Source organism: Crocuta crocuta, unplaced genomic scaffold (assembly GCF_008692635.1).
Source record: "Crocuta crocuta isolate KB4526 unplaced genomic scaffold, BGI_CrCroc_1.0 scaffold333, whole genome shotgun sequence".
Classification (NCBI taxonomy): Eukaryota; Metazoa; Chordata; class Mammalia; order Carnivora; family Hyaenidae; genus Crocuta; species Crocuta crocuta.
The window spans coordinates 1270644-1280234 of NW_027532856.1; the positions used below are offsets into that span (position 1 = coordinate 1270644).

General features: G+C 48.5%; 2 protein-coding genes across 4 annotated transcripts in view; one reads left to right on the top strand and one right to left on the bottom strand.

Annotated features, from left to right (window-relative positions):
* Window positions 1-1546, top strand: part of MYO19 (myosin XIX) — a 33491-nt gene extending 31945 nt beyond the window's left edge. For all 3 annotated transcript variants that reach the window (XM_077745605.1, XM_077745607.1, XM_077745606.1), the window contains one exon: window positions 757-1546. In XM_077745605.1, coding sequence (XP_077601731.1) covers window positions 757-885 — 129 coding nt within the window. In that variant the 3' untranslated portion in view covers window positions 886-1546. The remainder of the gene's footprint in view (window positions 1-756) is intronic.
* On the bottom strand, window positions 1402-6708 carry ZNHIT3 (zinc finger HIT-type containing 3). The gene is made up of 5 exons (XM_077745611.1): window positions 6560-6708; window positions 6410-6441; window positions 4680-4763; window positions 3604-3684; window positions 1402-1969 (listed from the first exon to the last, which is right to left on the bottom strand). The coding sequence occupies exons 1-5, from the start codon at window positions 6643-6645 to the stop codon at window positions 1788-1790; spliced, it is 465 nt and encodes a 154-aa protein (XP_077601737.1). The 5' UTR covers window positions 6646-6708; the 3' UTR covers window positions 1402-1787.
* Between the last annotated feature and the right edge of the window lie 2883 nt (window positions 6709-9591).

Below are 9591 nucleotides of genomic sequence, written 5' to 3' on the forward strand. Positions count from 1 at the left end.
TCCTAGCTGGCTGCAGGTCTGGGTTGTTACCATCATTACAACTAGGAATTTTCCAGAGCCCTTTGACTTTTTGAAAACTGAGTGTCTAGCATCTCCTTTGAATCTCCATTTAATTAGTCGCACTTTAAAAAAATCTAGGTTGTGATGACAGCTTATTCCCTGAAATTGCACTGGGTTTAGCATATTTTCCTCAAATTATCACTTGGTTTATCTCCTGTTCCAGAGGAGCAAATAACAAGCAGGTAAGTCAGTTGTCCAAGAGCTCTGTTTTTATAGTATGGGCAGCCAGAGTAAAAGTCAGCCAGCATAGAACATTGGCTAATACTCAACCTATTACATGGGATCACAGCAAGGATTAAGTGACACTGACAAGGCAAAAGGAAGGAAAGAGTGAATTTCCATACCAGAGGAATTACCCTAGGGGGTAATCTGGATAAATCTCCCATGACAGCATGCAGGCTAGCCGTAGTGTAAACAGAAGTGTAACTGTTTGCTCTTCCAGTTGTAAGCAGTTTTACAAGTATGACAGGTAATACTCCTTGTAGGGGAGAGCTCCCTTGTGCATCACACGAATGGATGTAAAATTTTATATTTTAATACGACTCTGGACTTTGCCACTGGTTTAGAATGAGAAGAGAATGTTAACTGAATCATACCAGTACTTGTCCACACTTCTGCATTTCTAGCATTTGCTCTAGGTACCTGTACGGCTGGCACTCCTAGGAGCCAGAGGTTAAGCTGTATCTCTCTCCCTAGGGCTCGGTCAAGTTCCATTGCAGAAAGTCTCCACTGCCTTATGCTGACATCTGCCCTGAACCTTCACCCTATAGTGTTACTGGCCTTAATCAGATTCTGCTGGAAAGACACAGCCTGGGCCACGTGTGAGTTCTCACATTCTAGCCTCACCCAGCTGAGCAGTCCTCCGGTGCCTTTGTGTCCAAAAGGCCTTTTCCTGCCAGCTGCCTCGCCAAAGACATTCGATCGACACAAAGCTGCCAAATTACTCCCACAGCAACTCTAAGTACACGTGAGCAAGCGACAGCTCCCGCCTGCAATCCAGGGATGCCGCAGCCACCAGTGGCATGGGGCTCCCACCTCCATCTCAAGCCCTGACAAGTGTCATGGGTTTGTTTACCAAACCAGGACTAAAACCTCAGGGCCACAGAGAACTTCCCACATTTTACTACCTTCATAGATCCGACTCACTGGTGTAGTTCATCACTACATTGGGGCACTTCTGATTCCCTGCAGACAAAACAGGCCAAGTCAGCCTGAAATTAACCCTAAAATTTCTACTGGGGTATTTCCATTTAGTTCCTTTAAAAATAACAAAACCTTATTATTTAATATGTTGACTTAGTGTAATTTCAAGCAATTATGAACTAAGGATGAACAATGTAGTTAACCAGAGAATAACCATATCTTGACTTTATTTATCTTGACTTTAGCAACAATGAACAAGTTTTAACTTAAATGGATATAAAACTTCATAGTATCATTTGCAATGTCTAACCTGTACCAAAAATAAAACATTTAAAGACAACCACCTAAATGTCAAATTCTCTTTCCATAAAGGGTTTGCCACCTCAAACATCCCATCTTGCCTGAAATCCATGCCTACAATGCTTGAGATAAACACGTATGCGGCCTACCTACCCTACATCAGCCAGCCTATAGTCTGGAAGTCACCACCCCCTGCTCAGGGCCCCTCACTAGCTGTCCTGGGAGAAGGAGCAGGCAGGTTCTGAGCCACGCACATGACTGAGTAAGCAGCACAATAAACCATCTTAAGAATCCTCATCCTGGGACGGTTCCACAATCCGTAAACAGCAGTCGGCAAACTCCACAAACAAGGGCTCCTGCATGCAGGCCCTCATGAGCTCTGCCTTGTTGTCTCCCTGATCGAGGCTGACCATCAACTGTCTAAGGTGTGGATTGAGCAGTAGGCTTCTTAATGCTGCAGACTCCCCTTAAAAATGAACAAGAAAGCCAATGTGAGTTCAAGTGGGAACAGACGGAGATAGTTAAAAGGTAAATGTTTCTAATGTAACAAAATATCAAAAGTGTTGCATTCGCTTAACCTTTAAAACCAATGCTTCACATAAATAAGACGAGATCAGAGGATTTCCAAGTTAAATGCCATCACAGATTCCTGTTCTTGGGATCTCTGTAAATAATTTAACCTTAGGCCATTTCAATTAGGAAACACAAAAAACAACAGCATTAAGCTGTTGGCATGTTTTTGTTCTTCATAGGCCTGAAGGTGCTCAGTGGGTGAGGACAGTTACACCACATACTCTGAACACTGTTTAAGCAAGTGCTTGATCCTCACAAAGCAGGATCAGTAGCAATGAAGAGACACTCACATCTGCATTTTTTACAGTTTACAAAACTTTTCATCCCTACCCTCATATCTCAGCTTTACCCTCAGTATTACTAACCACTACCATGGGAATAGGTGCCAAGCAGAGTCAGCCTATGATGAGACGGAAATAATGAAAACTCCCATCTTTAGGAACTACACTGGCCCACTGATCACACACAGAACTGCTAGAAGGACTGACCGCACAGTCCTACACAAATGCTGGGCATTGTTAACACCTGCATCCCTCTGAAAAATCAGATCCTGGGATTGCCCAGTCTGCATTAATGGCTACTCCATATACTGAGCACTGGGTACATGGGAATAAATGCAGGCCCCTGCCCTACAAATTGGTGGGGGAGAAATTACTATGAAATACGAGTGGTATATTACAAGGCCCCATTGAAAGGCAAAAAACTGCTTACTTCTGAGAAAGACAAAATGTCAAGAGAAGTGTAGCTGAGGAAGGGTAACCTGAACCAAGCCTTGAGGGAGAATTTTGTCAACCCGCAAAACCAGCAGGATTCCAGGGAAAGAACTGTAGGCAGGCTGGGAGGTGTTGAACCCCTGAGTGTTCACAGAATCATGCAATGAAGGGCTCTGCATGCCATTCTCAAGTGCAGCTGACCCTGAACAACAGGCTTGAACTGCACAGGCCCATTTATACAGGGATTCTTTTCCCATTAATACAGTGCTGTAAGTGTATTCTCTTCCTTATGACTTTCTCAACATTTCCTTTTCTCTCATTTACCATAAGAAGACAGTATATAATAAATATAACATACAAAATGTTGTAACTATGTTATTGGTAAGACTTCCGGTCAACACTAGGCTATTAGTAAAATTCTGAGGGAGTCAAAAGTTATATACAGGGCGCCTGGGTGGCTTAGTCGGTTAAGCGTCCGACTTTCGCTGAGGTCATGATCTCACGGTTGTGGGTTCGAGCCCCGCATCGGGCTCTGTGCGGACTGCCAGCTCAGAGCCTGGAGCCTGCTTCAGTCTGTGACTCCCTCTCTCTCTGACCCTCCCCTGCTCACGCTGTCTCTCTCTCGCTCTCCTAGAAATAATAAATTAAAAAAAAAAGTTATATACAGATTTTCAACTGCATGGTAGTGGCAGGGGGGGATGCACAACCCCTGCATTGGAGATCAACTGTATTAATAACAAAAAAAAATCACATTCTATACATTGGATTAAATGTTATCAGTGGCTGACAAGAAGTAAACACAGCAGAGACTTACCTAAATTCTTTAAATTCTGCAAAGGAACTCTGTCCTCTTCCTCATCACTGTTGAGAAAATCGGCTACAGAGTCATCACCATCTAAGGAATACAGAACACAATCAACTAATTAGGACTAGAAACAACACTTAGATGCCAGATTATAACAATTACTGCAATAGGTAAAAAATGTGCACACAAGTGACAGTAGCAGGAGTAAGTAGGTGTAGACAAAACAAACAAAAATGACTTTTCTGGAACTTATAACTGTACCAAAGTTCCTTTTTGGAAAGGGAATGAAAGTGAAAGCAAAAAACTGGTGACTTTAACAAGCACATTCTAGCATTCACATACTTGTTCCTATGTTTCTCTGTGTTCTTTAGGCCAGGAGCATGATTTTCCAATTCCTATTACCCCAGCTCCCCCGACTATGGCTCCAGCCCTGTCAGGAGCCAAAAAACTAGGTGTTCTGTAAAAACTCACTAACGTGAATGCCCCGTGCTTTTAGCATGGCCAGAAATTTCTGGCACTGCCTGAACCCAACAAGGAAGTTTCTCAAAGGGCAGAAATAGGCTATCCCCATGCTGTGAATGTTCAGGCACCAGGGGGGGCTGCTTTCAGAGACTGGCATGCTACATGACACCCAGGAGATACTGAAGTCTGGAGAGATGGATGAGCGGCTCCAGAGGAGCCCCCAACAGCAAGAAGGTGACCTAGGCAAAAGGCAGCTGCCCACCCAAGCCTAGCTCAGGGGAACTGACAGCTCTGGCCAGGCCCATGGAGGGAGACCTGAAGCCATGACTGGAAAAGGATCCTGCCGGTAGGGTCCACCCCTCATCCCCAAACCACAGCTACAGCCTTTATGCCCTCTGCCTCTGCCCCCCTCCCCCCCGGGTTTCTTGTCCTTAATAATACCTTCAGGCTGCTCTATAATACATAACAGGTGCCCCCACTCCTGGCTCCGGGCTAAGGAAGATGCTGCTCCTCGATGAAGCCATCGTTCCTGACTCCCTGCCCCAACCCACATCTTCTCTGTCCTTTCAGCTTTTATTTGAAACCTTTTCCTAGGTTGCTTAGTTTGAAATCAACCATCCCACCTCTGTCTTCTGCAGGCTTTATACTTGTTGCAGTAACAGCTGATCTTTTTTTCTCCATAGGACGAGTTTTAGGGTTGCACTGCTCTGAAAGAGACACAAATCAGATGCACATCACTTATACTTTAGTGACAAGGCCGCACCTCTCCACCAGGCCAGCATCTAGGTGGGAAACATGTTCCAGATAAGGGATGTGGATGGGGATGAAGACGGATGGATCCAAAGGAAGTGAGGGATCAAAGGGCAGTATCCAGAAAACAAGCAACCCTGAGCTTGGCAGAGAGTGGAGGAAATAGGCCTCATGCACCCCGAGGGGCCGTCCCCATCCTCCTTACCCTGCCAAACCCAACAGGGCTTTCACCCAAAATCAAGCGGCACACTGACTTCAATTAGCAAACTATTTTTTCAGCACTTTCAGACACCATATTTGCTTGTATCATGTGCCACTGGGATTACACAGATGGAAGTCATCTGGCCCATCTTAGGGATGGCGATTAGAGACACGGAGAAGAATCTGATCTACAACACCTGAGAGGGAAACGCCAGGTGGAATGAGCATTCCTGGCAGAGGGAAAGGTCGATGGCTGGACCAGATCTCTGAAAGAATAGGGTCAGGTGCAAGGACACAGTAATGAGCAACTACCAGCTGATTGACAGGGCAGGCCTGGCAGGTGGCTGGGGCACACAAAAGTGAAGGAAGAGCAAAAGAATGCCACACGGGAGGGAGGTTGGGCCTTCTTCCCAAGACCAGTGTCTCTCATATCAAGGGTGCTGTGGTGTTCAGGGCTGAAAGGTGTTTAATGGTGTGAGTCTCACACACCACAGGGTGTTTATCTGAGCCAATACAATTGCCAGAAGTACCCTCAACCCTCCTCAGCTACCGTGACAACAGAAACAACGTGACAATGCGTCTCCCCAGGAAGAGCAATACTCAAAGAACCACTGACTTCTTTGCTAGACAGGCTGGAGTTTTCAACAAGGAAATGAATTAGTCAAATGTGCATTTCAGGAAAAACCTTGGCAGCAGCAGGGACACACAGTTAAAATCTCCAGATTGCCCCAGGTTGCCTTAGGGGTTCTTGGGGGACACCCTGGGCTGCACAGCCAGAGCAAAGCCTACCCAACCCGGCTCCACGACCCTATTTCCAGCAAAGCAGTTCTTCTTTCCTGTCTATCTCAAACCAAAAAGTTTCCTTTGAAAATGCTCTAGGGATGTTGGGGTTTAAAAAAAAAAAAAAAGGAAGTAGCTTGAAACGGACCTCTGAGTCAGTCTGGAAGGGAGGACACTAGAGGCAAGAAACCAATGAGGAACTTTAACAAGAGAGTCAACCCAGCATGAGGTCGTGGCAAAGGGTCCCTGAGGACTGAGAAGAAACCCCGGATTGAAGTTAAAATGTAGACTAATCGCTCCTTATGATAAACAAATCTACCTCGTTTCTAACGAAGCATTTTAAAAGAAAGAAAACGTTTTTAACCTCAGCAAGCACAGCTTCTGTGTCAGAATACTAAAATGAAGAAACTACTAGGGTCCACTCTAACAGCCAAAGCTGTCCACTATGGGGGGCGGGGCGGGGGGGGTCTATAAAAGGAAAGGCAGAGCATAAGTTTTGACTGTTCGAAACTCGAGGAAGCATTCACAGGTAGAGGTTCGCCCTGGGGAGAAGCAGGGCTCGTCGAGGGGCTGCCCGCACTTGGGGAGCGCCGGAGGCTCAGGCGGGGCACCGGGACCTTACCTTTGTGCTTCCGGAAGCAGCCCACGGAGCAGCTGCAACAACAGAGGCCATGAACGCGTCAGCCCGGAAAGCAGCGCGGACCCTCCCGCGGCCCCCGCCCGGTCCCCAAGCCGCCCCGCCGGCCTCCTCCCCCACGACCCCCACCCTCACTAGGGCACGCGGCAGGCGGGGCAGCGGTATTTGGGCTCCTCCAAGCAAATCACGCAGACGACGGCGCTACAACTCAGCGACGCCATGGTCGCTCCCCGGCCTCACTCCCACCCGAACGCGCGAGTCTCCAGCCGAGGGCGCCACGTGCACGCCTTTTTCCCCTGTTTCCTTAACCCGGACCAATCCTCGAGCAGCACTTACTGACAGTCAAAAGCAGTGGATCGATCCTGCTCATTGCTCCAGTCCTGATAAGTTGATAAGTAGAAAGTCGATACACTCGATGCGCATCCAGTGGCACCTTTGGTTTCCAGGATTAAATCACAGTTGTAGTGGGAGAACTTGTTATGTATTCCTGTCCCTGTCCCTAAGGGACTCTGACTTGGAGCAAGCCACTGCCACTCTCCAGTTCGGTTGCCCCACATGTAAAAAGAATATACGGGACTAAATGTCCTTTACCTTCTGGCTTGGAATTTCTGAATCTTGCAAGGGCACTGGGTTCTCATGCCCACTCCGTCCCCCCACATCTCATTTGCTTATGTCTAGCAAATGAGAAGTCCAGACCCTGGCCGATTAGATCGATCGGTTAGATAGAGTGAGGTATATGTGCTTTTCCCAGCATAGGCCCTTTTTGTCTCAGGAAAGAAAGATGAGGCTTGACCACCGACAAATGTTTATTGAACTCTAAGTGACGGCACTGCACTGCCCAGAGGCTGGGCTGGGGACACCCAGGCAGTAGCAGGCACAGCCTCTCTGGGACTCCCTGGGACACAGAGCTCTCTGGGACCTCAAAGCTTGGACAGAAGGCAGGAGGGAGAGGTGAGAGAGAAGAGACTCTGTCTGGATAGGTGAACTATGATGGGCCTTGAGTGGCACCTCAGGCTTTAGGAATAGACAGTCATGTTTCATTGACAGCCTGTGTCTCCTTGAAGCCCTCAGTACTGCCCAGGCTAACCAGGGCTCCCACCCAACATGTGCAGTGCCCACCTAGGGCCATACGTCATTCTCACTCCTAAGTGTTTCCTCCTTTGTGTTGGCCCATCAGTCCACAGGTTCCCACTACTATAAGGGCCCCGCATGACTGTCATTGCCTTTGTGGATAAATCTGCTAAGACTAAGGCAGCTATTTGAGTCTTGATTCAAGCCCCTCCCTGGCTATGTGACTTTTACCCTCCAGAGCTGTTGAGAAGAAGAGAGAAGACATTGTGTAAAAATGTTTGTAATTTGAAGTGCTACAAAGAGTTATTATGTGATACCCAGATCTGATCTTGGGTCTGGACCCTACAATTGCAGGTGTCAGGCCCCAAGTCCCTCAAAGTTAGGGTCCTGAATGAAGCTCAGTCCCCTCCAAAAGGGTTCTGCCTGTATGGGCCACACTTGGGTGGGCAGAACAACTATCCATCCCTGCTTTGGCTTTGCCAAACTGTCCCTAGGATGCAGTCCAGTCCTTATTGCTGAAGTGGCATGGACCCCTACTTGCCTTGGCATGCTGTAGCCCCTGTGTAGACCAGGACCAGCCTGAAATCCAAGACATGTCTCTACTGACCCAATAATCAGAAGCATTCCCTGTATTCTTCCACAGTTGTGACTGTCCCAAAACCATTTCAGAAGGCCCATGCATACCTCGAAGGCCAGAGATCAGTGATTTGTCCCAGCCACACTTGAATCCTGTGCCCTGTCTGGCACCCAGTAGAAATTTGTCATGTATGGACATCATCACTGCCCAATCCAGATTTTTCCTGTGAGTTGTGTTTGGAGGCTGTCCACAATTTTCAGGGATCCACCCCACCTCACCCATATCCAAACCACGCTGATTCCTCTACCTTCAGCTTCAGAGGTGATGACATCAACAAAAAGAGAAAGTTTCTGAAATTCCTCCCATGCACATTCCACCCAGTAAAGACAGCCTTCTACTCTGGGAGACCTCCAGCTCCCCCAGACAGCCACATCCCTCCTGCTCCAATGTCCAGGAAAGGAAGTGGCTCAGTTATGATGGTGATGAGGTTAGGAACACCAAGAGATCAAGCAAGCCCAGTCTAGCTCCTCTTGGCAATGGCCAGTTCAGAGAAAAACGGCAGTTCAACAACTACACGTCCACACTGATGAAGCTAAGCTTAGCAGCACCCTGGTTCTCCCTGGAACCCCGCCACGCCCATCCTAGCAGCTGTATAAGGCTGCGTCGCGCCTCCCCGTGCCCGACCTAGAGAGAGGTGAGGTAATAATCAAGGCTGATTGGTTTTCAGAGCTTGACCGCCTGGCAGGCGCTGTCCAGCGCATTCCAGGAACCAAACCCAAAGCCCGGCGCTGTGCGTAGAAGTCGAGGCCCGGCACCTAGCACCGCCAGAGGGCGCGTCAGGCCCAAACTGGCCCTGAGTAGCGGCGCTACAGCGGAATAGGAGTAAACTCTACCCCGTTCCTGCTTGGAGCCAAGGCTGCCTCGCAGCTCCAGGAAGGGTAAACCCAGGCACTGGCGCGCATCTGGAACACCTCCAAGTGGCAGGAAAGAGCATGGAGAGCGAGATGCTGAAGCCGGCGACCGGATGGGCCGCAGTGTCTCCTCCACAAAAGTAAGGTGCATTATCAGCAGAGGGCTCCAAAGGCAACTGGCTTTTATCCCTGGACAACTCCCAAATGCTTATTGCCCGACGCTTCCTAGCATTCCCAGTGGGCGGAACTGCAGCTGCAAGCTAGCCACCCACATTAGCTGATGAAAGTTTAACCGTACTTTGGGAGCTTGGGGTTACTAAGTAGGGCCTGAGCCACTGCCCTGCACCTTCCCCAGGGCCATGATGGGGCAGGCAGAGAGATCAAATCGTCCAACCTGAGCTATGCATTGCAGTTGTCAGAGGCGGGGGATTCATAAGGTTGGGTTCTCTGATGCCTTGCCAAATCTTAGTTCTTGCTGCAGCCCTCCTCAGGACACAGGGGTCCCAGGGCCAGCACCAAGAGAAGTGTCTGCGATTGGCGCCTTTAGGGGACCTACTGCCTTGTTCTCATCTGTTCCCTGTTTCTGCTCTGGTATTGTAGTAAGTAGT